Source organism: Anser brachyrhynchus, assembly GCF_964034855.1.
Source record: "Anser brachyrhynchus genome assembly, chromosome: 18".
In the NCBI taxonomy this organism is placed as follows: Eukaryota; Metazoa; Chordata; class Aves; order Anseriformes; family Anatidae; genus Anser; species Anser brachyrhynchus.
This window is the reverse complement of record NC_137711.1, coordinates 8,034,814-8,050,979: the sequence shown is the minus strand read 5'-3', so window position 1 is coordinate 8,050,979 and position 16,166 is coordinate 8,034,814. Positions and strand designations below refer to the sequence as shown.

At 49.0% G+C, this 16,166-nt stretch overlaps 1 protein-coding gene across 2 annotated transcripts in view; it reads left to right on the top strand.

Moving 5' to 3' along the window:
• UBE2O (ubiquitin conjugating enzyme E2 O) overlaps positions 1–16,166 on the top strand; it is a 62,344-nt gene that overhangs the window by 32,504 nt on the left and 13,674 nt on the right. For both annotated transcript variants that reach the window (XM_080560802.1, XM_080560803.1), the window contains exons 3-11: positions 4,061–4,171; positions 5,114–5,211; positions 6,715–6,778; positions 8,521–8,664; positions 9,319–9,428; positions 10,228–10,378; positions 11,213–11,715; positions 14,355–14,509; positions 15,978–16,090. In XM_080560802.1, coding sequence (XP_080416928.1) covers positions 4,061–4,171; positions 5,114–5,211; positions 6,715–6,778; positions 8,521–8,664; positions 9,319–9,428; positions 10,228–10,378; positions 11,213–11,715; positions 14,355–14,509; positions 15,978–16,090 — 1,449 coding nt within the window. The remainder of the gene's footprint in view (positions 1–4,060; positions 4,172–5,113; positions 5,212–6,714; positions 6,779–8,520; positions 8,665–9,318; positions 9,429–10,227; positions 10,379–11,212; positions 11,716–14,354; positions 14,510–15,977; positions 16,091–16,166) is intronic.

Genomic DNA, 16,166 nt, shown 5'->3' with positions numbered 1-16,166 from the left:
TGCACGCTCCTTTCTTGTCTGTTTGCATGCTTAAACAACGGCATTTACTTGACCATTTGTACTAGTGGCTGGTAACGTCATGTTTTATTGATGGAATGGTGAGTGCATAACTCAGTTTTTCTCCCCTCTATTCAAAAGCATAGCAAATCTGAAGACGACTTACATTTCACCTTACCATCAAGTATATTTTAAATATCAGTGGTAAAAGAAAAAATAAACCCCTTTCCATCCCAAAGAAAACCTTCACTCACCAGATGTATTGCAAAAATTACCAAAGTCTTTAAAATAGAAAATTTGCAAGTGTCAGCCTGCCAAATTCAGGATGTGGGATGGTTGCCCTGCACCAGTTGGCCTGGCAAATGCACAATGTGGAACTTATTCTGTATTCACCACACTCTCCTCGGGCTTGTTTTTAACCTTGAGCGGGAAGGACTTGAAATCCTCCGTTCCTCAAGAGAAGGGAGCTGACTCAAATTCGTGTGCTTCTCGTCTAGCGTTGAGCGTGAGGAAAGAAAGCTTCGGGGTCTGAAGCGTAAAATGAGATCATTTTCCCTGAATGCGGTTGGGCCCCCACAGGTCTAATCCAGATGGATGAGGAACGGTGGCAGACTTCATTTTTCCAGGTGATACGCTAGCCTGGGGAGAAGATTTAGAAGTGGATCTGTAATCTGTCAGACACCTGGATTTTGTTGCTTCAAAGGCTGCCGGGCGCTGCTGTCCTCTCTAAAGGAAGGGATTAAGAGGGTGGCGTAATTAGAAGGGAGCATTGAGGGAATGAGTAGAAGGACGGGAGGCACAAAATGGGGGATGTGCTTGCCGAGCTGCCCTTCTCTCAGATGGGGTCATGAAAAGAATCGTTTTGCTGTCCATGCACTGCTTAAATACTGAGCATCTCCACCGTGGTGTATGCTGTTGTGGGCACCAGAAGAAGCAGGAAGAACATTTGGGGAGAAAACTGAATTTTGGTGCGAATGGGGCTGGAATCCACCGGCTCTGCTAGCAAGCCTGCAGTGCCCACAAAGATCAGTCACCTCCCCTTGCCAGTGCTGCTGGTGGGATTGAGGGGGATTTTTTTTATACTGAAATTGAAACGTGGGCTTGTTTCAGATGGTCCCTCCTTTATCTAACAGGCAGATCGGGACGGTTGTGTTTGGGCAGGGCGGCGGGGAGCCGAGCTCTGGCCTGGAAGACGAGACAAGTTGGCGACGTCTCGCCTGGGGACCGCAGTGCTGAGCGCTGCTGTAACCTCCCGGCGTGATTCAGCAGAACCTCCCCGCTGCAAGGCTGCCTGCCCTGTCGCAGGCTAATGTTTCATGTGACAGCAGAGTAAATAAACTGATATTAACAAAGGTTCAGTGGCAGGTGAGAGAGGAGAGCTGTGATTCAACAGTCCTGTAGCCTCTAAGGCTGCTCGCAGCGTTGATCCTTGCTTTCTTAGCAGTCACGTACAGAGCTCTGTTCCTGCTCAAGCATTTTAGTAACTGGAAGGGGAAGCGAGCCGAACAAACCCCGTGCTCCTGCCCGTGACTAGGCAGCATCCAACTGCAGTAAATGGGAGCTGTGAGTGCGAGGCACTGGGATACTGATGTGGTACTGGTTTCATTTGTTTGGCGCTGGTGGCAGAAGGGTTTTTGCCATGGGAAACCTGGTGCTTCGTAAGTTGGTATAGACAGGGTGACGGACTCGAATCCCAGAGCAGCAGCTTGCTTCGTGCTCTGCCTGAAGGGAATCTTGAAGGGAATCTGCACCCAGCGTGGGTTGGGGGTAGGTGAAGGGCACAGGGCCTCCATAATCTGTCCTTAGCTGGTATCATTATTTGCACAGGGACATTGCAGCATGGAGGGAGAAACTCTGCTGCCTGCTCCTTAGCACCAATTCCTGTAATCTCTCCGCAGACACAGCCTCCTCAGAAGGCCTGTGGGGACTCTTGCAGAGCAGACTGCTCTCAGCTGTCCTTGCTCAGGCGTTCCCTCAGCACCGCGAGGTCCCCGGGGCCGGCCGCAAGTACGGGCAGGCCTGCGGGGTGCTGCAGGGCACCTTTGGGTGCTCTCCGGGGAAAGGCAGGGTTTCAGCCCAGAGACGAGACGATCCACAGAAACCACAGGTGCTGGATTGTACCACGTCTCAGAGCTGCTGATAAAGGAAATAAATCCTGAAATGCTCAGCGTAGGACAAGGGGGTTGGTTTTTTTGTTTTTGTTTTTTGTTGTACTCTGGCTACAAAGCAATCTAAAACACAAATTAACCAAACCCTAAACTGCAGCGGATGGGCTGAGGATGGATTTGAGCATATTTAAATAGCTTAAGGTGGAGGAAAGGCAGGGTGAGTGGTTGTGCTTTGGCTTTCGGAAGCCGTGAGCTTCAGCTGAGCAGGTGCCACTTGTGAGCAGGCCTCGCTCATCTGCGGCTGGAGCCGTGCTGGCAGCGGCTGTGGTGAATCAGGCGTAGCCCTGGCAAAGCCTGCTCGGGGCTCTCCGAAGGTGAGAGAGAACAGCAGGGCTCTGCTGGGCTCCTCCTGGCTCTGCTGGGCCCTCCTGGCTCAGCCGGGCTCCTCCTGGCAGGCCTCGCGGGCCGCAAGCTGCGTCAGGCTTAGCCGCATCCATCGGCGCAGCTCCGTCTGGGAGAGGCTTCCTTTTGCTTCCCAGCCTTTGTAGAAAGAAATGGCAGAAATCTGTGGGGCAGCTGGAAGGGACGAACCCCTGCTGCCTCGAGCTGTGCCAGCCCAGCTCTCCCAGCCTCCTGGCACAGCTCCGCTCGGGCAGCACGCGGGGACGCTGCTGTCCCCGACGCCTCCGCGGGAGCTGTGGGTACAGGGTCAGTGCGGTGCGAGGAGGGGGCTTGCAGCAGGCAGGTGGAGAGGCAGACGGACAAGGGGGCAGAGCAATCTGTCCAGGAATTACCCTGGACTGCATGCATCTGCAGGGTGTCTTTGCTCGAACTGCCAGGCCCCGTGTTGAGATGAGCACCAGCAAACTCGTGAGCTCCCCAAAGGGCTGCCGAGGGCTCTGGGTGAAAGCCTTGAATAAATATTTGATACGGTCAAAAGAACAGCGTGCTTATAAGCAAACCGAGCAAACAAATCCACTTCTCACGGGGCATAAGCCCTTCAAGTGTTATGCTCAAGTCCTGTTGGAGCAGTGACCTTGATGTTTCAGATAAGGACAGCTTCAGGAGTTGCTGTCGGATTGCCTCAGCCAGCTTTCATAGTGGACTCCGGTCTTTAATAAATAAAAGTATGGATTGTCCCAGCTGTCAGCAGGCCAGGGCAGCTGCCGCATTTGACAGTGTTTGGGTTAGCAGCCCTTCCTTGCAGGCCTCTGCCATATGTGTAAGCAACGTGCACACTGCGTGCTCCCTGCCAAGCAAGCCCCAGAAGGCTCTTGACAGCATGCGGTATTTTTCTTGGGGACAGAAAAAAAATAAATACAACTTTTTTAGCGAAGTGATGGAGATAATGACAGCCATCTCATAATTGGACCAACTGTAAATTATCTGGCTTGAAACCTTGAAATCTGAAAGGTGCCAGATTTTTTTTTTTGCGTAGCAGCAAGTGACGGCCATTGATAAAGTCCTCCAAAATCAAGCTTTAAATGAGGTGTCACAGATTGCTTTAAAGAATTCTTGTGTTCTGGGGTTGATCTACCCTGCCTTTGTTGGTTCAGGGCAATATCCGCGTGATGGTCCTACGGAATTGCAAAGATCTGCTCGCTTGCGTAGACTAAACAGCCAGGCAGATTTGAAAACAAATAAATTCTAATCACCTGACAGTGTTGTCTTATTTGACCACATACCAGAGTCTCTGGGCTGCTTCGTTAGCAGCCATTGCAGATTTTAACTGGGAAGAAAATGGCACAGGTCTTTAATAGCGATGTCAACCTCGGAGTTGTTTTAAGATCACGTGAAATCCCTCATCAGAGCAAGGATCTGAGTGCTGAGGGGAGGGCACTCAGACTCTGCTCCTGAGACTTGTTTCTGCACCTCCTGTCTGTGCATAGAGCATGTACGTGTGTATGTAGGGCCTTTTCTAGGTTATAACCCCTTTTTCTCTTTTGTGATTTCAGGACAGCCAGTGTGGGACTGTGATTGATGTCAACATAGAGTGTGCTGTGAAGCTGGTAGGAACCAACTGCATCCTCTACCCTGTCAACAGCAAAGACCTGCAACATATCTGGGTGAGAATGCAGCCAAAATAAACACTGGAGCCAGAGCTCTGTTGTTTAGAGGGGTGCTGCTGTATTCTAAGCAATGCATGCAAGGGAAGCAGCCATATTGTGCAAGATGCATCTGCAGCTTGGTTTTATTTTAGGCATACTGAAAACATCCTCCCTGCAAGAAGATGCAGTAGCTCCTCTTCTCCCCATCTGTTCTGTGTTTCTGATCACATTGCTGAGATCAAATTGGCTTGGAGGGCTAGGTTGTGATTAAATTGGGTGAGAGCTTCTGTGCTGAGATTGGTGCCTGATTGGGGCAGCCCCATTGTACTGGCACAGTGCTTTCGAGCTGCAATATCATTACTTGTTAAACAGGCTATAAAAATGCTAAGAGGAGTCAAGCTGAAACTGCAACGTACCTGGTTCTCTCACTTGAGTGGGTGGGGGGGGTTTCAGATGTTAAGTGGTATAGGTTTTTATCATTCTGGTTGCTCTGAGAAAAAAATGATTTGGGAGTGAACAGGAGGAGTGTCAGGACCCTTCTCAAGAAACGTCCTGTGGAAAGGCAGGGGGATACAGGCTTCTCTGCCCGGGATTGAATATTAGGCTCAGTGATGAAAATAAATAATGATTAGTTGTTAAAGTTAGCTGATGGCAAGAGTGAGTATGCCCCTCCTTTGCAGAGTAGCTTTTGAACAGAATGGGACACTTGACATAGCAAGTTTAAGATCTGAGGAAAAATCCCACAGAGTCAGAGCTTTTTAAATGGAGAATCCAGGCTGTGTTCTGACTGTCGAGCAAACTCCTCGGTATATCTTAATTCTAGCTTACAGCGAGGTCTGCAGTTGCTGCCCTAATCCCCTTTTGGGATTGCTATCCAGTCTGTGTTGTGTGAGAATTTACTTGATGGCTCGAAGTACAAGGGCTGCGATTTATAAGGTTTGTTTTCTGTTTTCTTCGTAGCCCTTCATGTATGGTGACTACATAGCCTATGACTGCTGGCTGGGCAAGGTCTATGATTTGAAGAACCAGGTCATCCTCAAGCTTTCCAATGGAGCCAGGTACTTCTTTCTGTTGAATACTCTCCCCCTTCAGTTTCATGATCCTGATCTGTTTTAGGAGAACTAGAAACACGCTGGGCTTCCCATTCACATACTGTTAATTTGTCTGCTTGCTATATCTTCAGATGCAGAGTAAGAATACATCTTTCTCTGCAATTATCAAGGTTCAGTGATCACCCTCTGGAAAATGTGTTATCTGAAAGGTGTCATTTTTTTCACTGCCAGCAGATCAGTTCTCCAGAACTAAAATATGTTAATATTACTGCTCTTCTGCCCTGGAAAAATGGCTGGTTAAGACAGATCACGTATTCCAAACCTCATTAGGAGAGCATACCTTCACTGAGATGCAGGGAGGGAAGCTTCTTACCTTTAAACATCTGCAAAAACGTGGAAAATTGCAGGCTAGTGCTTTTTATTAAAGCTGAAAAAGCAGCTCAAGATGGAACTTGAGCTCTTAAGGTCAGCCTTGCTTTATCTTCACTGTTATTTGCAACAGCATTAGGAATGTTGTTTTTTAATGAAGATGTAATCGAAAGTCGTAACTCTAGAGGGAGATTTAACCAGGAACATTGGAACAAATATCTCATTACCTTAATTTATGGTTCTGCAAAGCTAGTAAAATGATTTGAATTTGGTTTCTTGTGCATGTCAGGCAGTTACTTATAAACTAAAACCTTCTGAACTCATTAGGTTCACTGTTACTGAGGCCTGTCTTGTCCAACAAACTTTGTTATTGATGCAAGGGAATTAGTGGGGGGCCAAAAGGCACATGGGTCATGCAGCTGGGAAACAACCCATCTGTCTTGTAAATTGAATGATGACAATTTTAAATATATAAATGAGTTTTAAAAAGCTTGCAGCCAGCTCTGAATCTTTCTCAGAGAAGTGAGCAATGCAAGAGCTATAACAGATTATTGGTGGATGCTTTTGTGATGTTTTTGATTTTTAGCTTTTGGTTAATCCGGACTGGAAGGCTCTTAAAAACATGTTAAACTGGGAGTGAAAAATAGCTGCACTTCTCTCTCTGTACTGTCTGCAGTTACTGGTGGAATTTAAAATCTTGCTTGGTGTCTGTTACCAGCTCATGCGTAGCTGTGTCAAATGAGGTAACTGTTTTCAAAATCTCTTCCTAATGAATCATTTGAAATCCCACCAGAACTTACTCTGGAAATGAAGCTATTACTGAAGCAAGCATACCCAAATTGCCTTTAGTTTCCAGTGGCAGTGTGAATAACAAACGGGACGTTTGCAGCAGACAAATCTTGTCCAGTGCCCTGCGTATTACTTAATTTATTTTTTTAACTTGCTGAATGGAGCCTTTTAATACCAGGCAGTGTTTTTTATAGCTTGTCCGTAGCCAGCTCTGCTCTGGACCATAAAGGCTCAGCAATATGCTGCTGGGCATATGGGCAGAGTTGCTCAGGCAGCAGCTGTTAATTTGGTGCTGTTTGCTTTTGAGGTGGATGGCTCTGGAAGTGTGACCGTGTCTCTTCTGTTTTCCAGGTGTTCTATGAGTACAGAAGATGGAGCCAAGCTGTATGACGTTTGTCCTCACGTCAGTGACTCGGTGAGCTTCTGGTTCTCCTGAGAGTCCTTCTGATCAGCTTTCTGCGTAGGAGGGAGGGCGGAAGGCAAAACTGTAGTCGTTCATTAACGTTAAAAATTAAATGATGCATCACAGCTGAAAATCACTTAACTAGATCTTCTCTGAAAATAAATGTAATAGGTTGTAGCTTAAAGGTAATGTTAATGAGCAGGTTTGGAGGAGGTATTACAATTAGTGCATATCCAGCTGCATTCTTTGCAAACAGCTCGCATAACATGCAGTCAGCTGGCTGGTCTCAAGGCAGTTCCCTGTCTGTTCCTTATATCTGTACATGCTTGAAAAGGCCCTTGCTCCATTTAATACTTTTAAATTTCACGTTTTCTTCTGGAAGAGGGCATCTCGTTTAAAAGGTGTTCTAGATTGTGTAAAACACTGTCTGTTGCTGTTGGAGTCCATTGCATTCCCTGAATGGAGTCCTGCCGTCATACTGGCATTTTCCAAATCAGGTGATGGGGAAGGTTTTGCTAGCCTGTCAGCTGAAACGTGGGGTTCCCTGTGTGATGGTGGAATCTAGATTTCCTTACCTTCCAAGGCAGACAATAGCTTGCTTGTCCTCCCAAGTAGCATCAGCAGGGCCTTGCTGCATTCCCGGCAGCTTTACTGGGAATCGACTGAGAGAATGACGTAATTCTTAAAAACTAACATTACAGTCAGCCCTTATCCTTCCCAGCCTTCAAAGCAAAGATCTAAAACTTCATTTCTGTTTGCCTGTTTCTTCAGAGTAAATGGAATATCATTTTAATAGGATGCGCTGCTGTGGTTTCTTGTCCTGTACAGAAAAGGTGTGGTCTGTTGCTAGACGTTCTCCAGTATTTTAGTCTCTGCTGCTTTGGGCTGTACAGCATGTTTTGTGCTTGTTAATTTGATGTTGTAGCAGCATCCAGCTTTTAGGTACCTGGTTTTGAGATCTTTTTTGGAGTCAGGCTGCCTTTAAAGTGCACGTAGTCTTCTAGAGGCTTGCAGTTTCACCTGAGACGTGAGTTGTCTCCAGTGTTAGTCGATCCTGTGCGCAGAATTGCTGTGTTGGAAACATGCCTGATTTAGATCTTGTCGCACTGCTCTTATCCTTTCTGACAAATTACAAGACTCCATACATTTTTGTACTCTGTATTCTCTCTACTCTAAACTGCTCTGTCCGCCCCCACATTCTGAGTCTTTGGCTCTTCAAATCACTCCAAATATCAGCGGAAAAGCGTTCTAGGGAAGTCATTGTTTTGTGTACAGTCCTGTTTTGTTTTCAGAGGGCTGTCACATTGACTAATCCACCTAAGACAGAAGGAATACTCACAAACTTAATTTGACAAACAGAGGAGTGAAGGCAGGATCCCTCTGGCTGCCGGAAAGCTGTAGGTGCTCGAACTGGAGCGTGGCAAAGACGGGGTGTCCCTCCGCAGGATTGGGCCCACCTCGGCTGCCTTGTTACTGAGAACGTTTGTGTGAAATCCGTATCTCTTGTTTCTTGCAAGTACCTTTGCTTCTCCCACACTGAGTCATAATCCCGTATGAATGTGTGATCGAGTGGGTTGCTATAGAAACTGCTAGGTTGATTTCGGGAGGAGAATGAACTTTAAGAGATGGGCAACTTGCAAGCGAGACTTTTTCCTCTCTGATTAGTCTTACTGATCACGGATGAGGGAAGAGAAACGTTGGAATCTTAAAACTCAAGCCCTTTATGTTTTTTTTTTCCTCCCTTTCCCCTACAGGGTCTCTTTTTTGATGATTCATATGGCTTTTATCCTGGGCAAGTCCTCATCGGGCCTTCTAAAGTCTTTTCCAGTGTGCAGTGGCTCTCGGGTGTGAAGCCCGTTCTGAGCACAAAAAGCAAGTTCAGAGTGGTGGTGGAAGAGGTAAGGATTGACGAGCTGACACACGGCCACTTTCTGCACAGAATGGGTCCTTGGCTGGCGTTTTGGAGCGGAGTCAGCTTGCCATGGTAACCTTCCCAGAGCAAACGCGCTGGGGCTCTGTTCTTCTGCAGTGACAAATTTCTCGTTGGGGACTGACGGGACTTTGGAGCAGGGTTTGGCTCTTCCTCCCGAGGGTCCCTGCTGGCACCCCGTGAGATGATCCTGTGCCAGTACACTTAAAGGCCTGTGTGGCTGATCGTTAGGGTAGTGGAAGCACCTCTTCTATTGAAACTTAATGTTGCATGCTGTCCAAAAAGGGAGAAATGTTGCTGACTCCGTGCTGAAAGAGGGAGCAGCTCCAAGTCCATTAGCATGTCTCTTTGTGACATTGGGCTGCTGATTTGTATATACTGTAGCTCCCTTCCAAAGCCAGATGTCTCTCTTAAAGTTTAAAACCTGTAGGAGCTCTCAGTGTTGCCCAGAGCCGTGCTATGGGATTGCTGCAGTGGCTCTGGGTGCACTGAAACGCGCTTTGCCATCTTCAGTGACAAAAGCAGGTTTGCTGCTTTCCTGTGCTGCAGCTTTCAGATCCTAGACGCTGCTGTAGGAACGCCTCTGAAAAATTAAATGTCTTTGTCTCCCTTTACATTGCAGGTGCAGGTGGTAGAACTAAAAGTTACTTGGATCACTAAAAGCTTTTGCCCTGGAGGTACTGACAGTGTGAGCCCTCCCCCCTCTGTGATCAGCCAGGAGAACCTGTCCAGGTGAGGGCAGTTGGAAATCTCTGCACAAACTGGGGGTGACATGCCTGCAGCTGATCAGACACAAAGCTGCTGTTTGCAGTTCTTTTCTGCCTTGTTATATGCCTGTATTCCAGAGGTTCAAAAAGGTGAAGGAATAGCTTCCAAATGAGTTGAGCAGTCCCTTGAGTTACCGCTACAAGGGCTAGCATCCTGCTGTTCTCTCCAAGTGCTTTCCAGCCAACGAGTGCATAGAGGAAAGTGGTGTCTAGCAACTGCTCGCTTCTTCCCTTGTCCTTCCATTTGTGCCTGAAGCAGGCTTCACCTTTTAAATGTGTGTGTGTGCAGCAGGCAATGAAGTGTCCTGCTCTAGACACGAGCTGTTGCTGAAGGAGCATCTGGTGCCCTCTGCAGGCTGCAGCTGCAAAGATGAGCTGGACAAAATTCAGACAGAAAAGTCAGATGAGTAATAGCACAATGCAGCACAGTCCTGTCTGGAGCTCCGAGGGAGGCTGGAGGAGGGGAGCTCTCCGAAGACAGCAAAAAACAATGCCAACTTCAAATGCCTCTTGGCAGCTGTTGCTGGGAGGGGGAACCAGAGGGAGAGGAGCAACTGGTGTCCCACCCAAACCCTTTGTATCCCCGCCCGGTCCCTAGTGAGATTTTCCCACTCCTCCTTTATAATTGTGTGCCTGGGAAGGATTTGGTGCGGTTTTAGCTTCTGGCACCCCAGAAGAAGCCTCAGTGGCATGAGGATATGGTCGCAGCTAGGTTCTGTTACTGCTTTTACACTGTGCTCATGGCTCTCCTCCCGTCCTACCAGGGTAAAGCGTCTGGGGTGCTTTGACCATGCCCAAAGGCAGCTCGGGGAGAGGTGCCTCTATGTGTTCCCAGACAAAGTGGAGCCTGCAAAAATCACCTGTGAATGCCCGGAGAGGAACTGCGTCCTGGGTGAAGGATCGGTTGCCAAAAAGGTGAGCTGAGGGGTGGAGGGAGGGAGATGTGACTTCTCAAATCATTTCTGATCGCTGCGGCTTTTAAAGCAGAGATCTTCCTGGTAGTCATGTGGTCTGAAATGCCGCTCCTGGAGCAGTTGTTGTAAAGAGTAATGGCTTGTTGTTGCCAGCAACCAAGTCACCTTGTGCAGCAATTTCGCTGCCCGGGCGAGGCATGCAGCTAATGCCCCCAGAGAACATGAATAGGACACTGAACACAGAGGTGTCACCTTGCAGGGGTGAAGCTGTGCTCTGACAGCCCGGACTCGGGCGCATGTTGCTTTCATTAACATAACCTCAGATTTTTAATGGAGCTGAACTATTCAGGTAAATCCTTGCTACAGTGATACAAAGAAGCCTTCCCTTCCTAGGCCTAATGAGTCAGGCTATGATTCCTACACCCTGGCTGTAGAGCAGCGGTGTTCCTAGAATAACAGGATATCAGCAGTGTGGACGGTGACCTCCCCGCACAGCTGCGCCTGTTACATAGATTAACTGCTGCAGCCTGTTGTGACCTTCCATCACAAAAAGTTCAGAGCTCGCTTAAAATAGCCTGAAAGAGCCAAACTGCCTTCCTACGGACGAGTCTGATGCTGCTCAAGAGCTGGCTGGTGTTTGCTCCTGAGCAGAGCAGTGCTGAGATGGCTGCAGTGTGCTCTCGCCAGCATGACTTGCTGGTTTGCAGAATACTCCGGTGTCGTGAAATATGCAGAGGCCCACGGGGTGCTGTATCCTTCTGTACAAAGTCACCTGTTCCTAGGTAGCTTGCTGAGTGTACAAGCATGTTGTCTGACCCAGGTCTGCTTTCTGTAGGTGAGGAGGCTGCTGAAGAAGCAGATAGTGAAGATCATGTCGTGCTCCCCGGAGTCTCAGGGTACCACTGAAGCCCCTGACAAAGAGTCTGCTACAGCCGCTGACCAGAAAGCAGAAGACATTAAGCCTGGATCAAAGTGTGAGCTGGATGACTCTTCCAACAGCGCACCGAGTGCAGGGGAGAGAAAGGAGGAGCAGCCTGAAGAAACGGGGAAAGAGAAAGGGGGAGCAGCAGCGCGACAGCAGCAGCCTCCCTACCTGCTGAAAGACGAGGCACCGTCTGACTACCGGCTTCAGTCCATGGAGCAAGATGCTGATGACGAGGCAGCCGATGACACCGATGATACTAGCTCTGTCACCTCTTCTGCCAGCTCTACCGCCTCGTCCCAGAGCGGCAGCGGCACCGGCCGCAAGAAGAGCATCCCCCTCTCCATCAAAAACCTGAAGCGGAAGCACAAGAAGAAGAAGACCAAGATTTCAAGAGAGTTTAAGCCAGGAGACAGGTGAGCTGGCTTTCCAAACTCAGGTATAAGTGCCAAAATCTCCTTTATCAAAGCTCTCAGATGTTAACCACCTCCTCAGCTTGGGTGGAGGCTGATGGTGTGCCTCGTGTTAGGACACTGCTTGGTAGTCACCAGCAGTGATCGTTTTGTGATAACAGAGCAGTGACCTGTGTGAAACCAGCTTGGTCTCCGTCCAACCCGTGATGAAACTGGGGCCACGTGATTTGACACCGATGCTACTCTATTTCTGCTGTGCCTCGGGGCATCGCCGGAATATCTGCGCTGCGCTAGGCTCTGTACGCAGAGAAGGAGGCGTATAAAGATTGCACAGCTTAAACGTGACACTAATTGGCCACCTCGCTGGCAGCTTCTGCAGAGAGGCTGAGGACAGACCACGACAGTGTGAACGGACAGCTAGCCTTCATAGAGGGCTGCCCGCAGAGCTCAGGGAGGTCTGTGCTGGCAGGGGTTCGTACTGCAGTGCTCTCTGCTTTATCCTTACCCTGCTTTGTAGAGGGATCTGCAACCTTTGCTAGCAATATGCCTCTAATTGTTTTTTTAGTGATCAAAATGCACTTCTTGAGAGCCTCAGAAGAATTGATTTCAGTAGCTTGGCGGATTGCATGTCTCTGCCCGTTTCTAGAAATACCTATCTCAGCATTTTCCCCTTTTTCTGAATTTGAGCATGTTTAAGCTGTGTTTAGGGGAAGCACGGGCACCAGACAGCTGGCTAGCCTACCTTGCTAGCTTCCCTGGGCTACTTAATTGTATAAAAACTCTGCATTACTTTATTTCTGATGCAGAGATGTGAGAATCCTCCCAGAAAAGTGACATTACCAGGATTTAAGAGATCCAGTAGTTTGAGAATGCCTTGAGCTTCATTCTCATTTTGTTTATTTTAGTTTTGCCTGTATACAAGGAGAGCTGTTCCTTTACTCCGTGCAGGTTTTGGAGAAACTCTGTTTGAAGGTCACAATGCTCAGCAGAGCAGTATTCGTAGAATCATAGAATGGTTTGGGTTGGAAGGGACCTTGAAGTTCCTCTCATTCCAACCCCCTGCCACGGGCAGGGACACCTCCCACCAGCCCAGGCTGCCCCCAGCCCCATCCAGCCTGGCCTTGGGCACCGCCAGGGATGGGGCAGCCACAGCTCCTCTGGGCAGCCTGTGTCAGTGCCTCACCGCCCTCCGAGTGAAGCTCAGTATGAGTGGTCTTCGCTGCTTGAATATTCAGAGGAAGCTGGTGAGGCCACCAGGAGGTGTGCTGCCAAGCGCTGCAGAGAAAAGCAAAGCCGATGAGCGTGCTGCAGTCCCTCACCAGACCCGGTGTGTCAGCTCGTGGGCATCTCCAGCTGCAGGGTGCCAGCTCAGCACGAGGCTTTTCCGTCATTTAGTGACCTGCTGCAGCTCCCCGGCCAGCCTGCACACCTCTGGTTATCTCTTAGTGAGGACGCATCCTGATTTTTACTAGTGCCCAGGAGCGGTGGATCGTTGAAAATGAGTTGTGAAGCAGCATAAACAGCTCTGCAGACAGGACCAGACCGTGTCCCCTGGCCTTTCCCCTCTCCCATCCTCAGCTGTGCATCCTCTATGAGACAAGGAATCCTCCCTTGGCGTGTCACCCACCACACTTGACCTCCTACAGACTTCCTTCCCTGATAAGCTCTGCAGTTGGGTGCTGGCCCTGCCAGAAATTTCGGATTATTTCCACTCCAGAACATTTCGCTGCTGACACGCATAAAAACAGGGGTGGGCGAAAACAGCCTATTGTATCCGCTTTATGGTTTGACTTGAACCCAACACAAATGCAGCACTTGTGTTGTGTCTGCAAGGCCTGGCCAGGCAAATAAAGGCTGTATTTAAGATCAGCGTGGGATTGAAAAGACAAGTTGCGTGGAGCCAGGCAGAATGGAGCTGCAGGCTATCTGGACAGGCTTTTCTAAAGAACCCTCCACCATATTCATGTCTCCTACGGCATGGAATAAATTCCAGCTGTCATGCTTCACAGTGGAGTTACCAGCATGCGGTCTTGTTGTGTGCTTGGGATTTGGTTTTGACCTGCAGACAAATACATGTGTATGTTGGAACAGCCGGGAAGGAGAGTTCTCTTTTAAACAAAATGTCCTTTTGCTTTACCCACATTCCGTGTTTTCAGCCTCTTCTCCTTTCTGGAAGGACTGAGATGGATGCTGCTTTCTTTTTCCTTTCCAGTCCTAGGCTCCTCCAAGCTGCCAGGCTATACCAGTAGGTGTTTCAGTGGAGAAGATCTTCAGTTTCAAAGTATTTCCAGCTACTGTCTTACCTCAGCTGGCTGTGGAAAGTGGGTGCCAGTAGTCATGTTAATTTATTCCACTAGCAATGAAATAAGCTCAGCTCCCTGGAAAGTAAATCCTCATGCAATACAGACTGGTGCGTGTTGTAACATCTGCAGTGTAACGTGCAGTGATTGAGAACCTGTCAAAACCAAGCCTGCTGTGCAGCTCTTTCCCCTGGGACCGGGCTTCCTTCCCAGCCCGGTGGCTTCTCCTTGTGGTGCTGCAAAGTGCCGAGATCCGTCTTGACTCCTGATGTCGGCAGCATCGAGTTCTGGGTGGGTTTCGTGCACGTTCCCTCTGGTAACTGCTCGGCTTTGCGTTCCCAGGGTTGCTGTGGAAGTGGTGACCACGATGACTTCGGCTGACGTGATGTGGCAGGATGGCACCGTGGAGACGAACATTCGCTCCAATGAGCTGATTCCAGTCCATCATCTGGACAACAATGAGTTCTGCCCTGGGGATTTCGTGGTGGACAAAAGAGGTATTGAGTGTCAAAGACATGCTCTCGGGGAGCAAACATGCTCTTAATTACAAAGTATTTCTCAATCTGGATCTTCTAATGTACATTTTAGCCCTTTTTACGGTAGCTGTTAGTACTACTCACGTGAGGTGGGCACAAGAGCCTTACAGGGGGCAGAGCGGCTCAGGTGACTTTACCCGAATGTCAGCAGAGAACCATTATTATATACCAAGGTTGAACTGTGACAGGCAAGATGTGAAAGGAGTAAATGCCAAGGAACGAAACCAGGGTTCTCAGCATTTCTGTAGAGCAGGGGTGGCCTGCCGTCTCCTTGAGAGCGCAAATGGCTCTGAGCTCCGTCCCAGAATGAGGGGAGGGACAAACAGCTCATCTCCTGCTGCTTTCTTTGAAGGACCTGCCTGTCATGACCCTCTCTTTTTCTCAGTGTTTTGGCAACCCAGAGGCAACATCTACTCGCCTTCCTTTTCTTCACTAAACCAACTGGAGATGCTAGTGAGGGCCACAGTACAAGTTGGAGATGACTGGGAGATTTACAGCTGTAGGCTATGAGATATTGATGGCACGCCAGCCGGCTCTTAGCTGGCTTCTGTAGTCGACCCTCAGCGGTGGGGAGCACAAGATTTTCTCAGAGGTTGGGAAGATGGAAAGCTGGTTGTCAAAAAAAAAAAAAAAAAAGGGTTTTGCGTGCCCATTTTTAATGAGTAATTGTCTGGCCAGTCTCGTGGGTTAAACCTGTTTTGTGGAAACTGAAGATACCCATCAGCTCCAGTCCTTCTGTCCCAGTTTGGGATCTGCCTTCCCGTGTCATGCATGCCCTCCAGCAGAGTCTGGGCTCCCTGCAGTTCTCTGTGTCCCTGCTAAGTGTGCTGAGAGGTGGATCTTGTCAGCCCCACAAATCTGAGAGGTGTCTGGATAACAGCCCAGGTCCAGGCCCAGCTTTTTTCTGTAGGCTACACGGTGCAGACATACGCACACGTATGCCTTCATCCTGTCTGCCTTCCATGTTTGTTGTCCTGTGTATTTTTCCAGAGGAGCAAAACTGTTGTGGGTGGCGCAGTTTCAGATGAGCTTGGCAGCCAGGGCTGCTTCCAGGGAGCTCTTGGCTGTCCTGTCCAGGAACGCAGACACTCTGTCATCGTGGAAGTGCTTTGGAGGGCAGAGCACTAAGGGGATGGCTCGTTTTCTTGTTTTCTCTTTATAATAGAGCTCAAAAGGGGTCCCAAAGTGAATGTGTTCACCCTGTCCGATGCAACATCATCTTGCTTTATCATCACTCTGTGCCCTATTAAAATGTAGCTCCTTAGCTGAGCACGGTTTCGACTGTGTAGGAAGAACTGTTTTTCCTCATGCCATTCACAAACGGAAGGTTTCAGCTAGAAGCTGGGGAGCTGACAGCCTCAGGCGTGCGTGAAGGCTGTGCTCCTTCACTTAACTTGTCTGTTTTTTCCCCTACCATTGCGACCAAAAGCTCAGAGCTCCCAGGACCCCGGCGTATACGGAGTCGTGCAGTCTGGTGACCATATCGGCCGTACCTGCGTGGTGAAGTGGTTCAAGCTGAAATCCAGCGGGGACGACGTGGAGGTAAGTGCAGCAGCAGTGCCTGCTGAGGCTAGCTAAGAGAAAGCAGCCGCAAAACAGCACGAGGTTCACACAGATA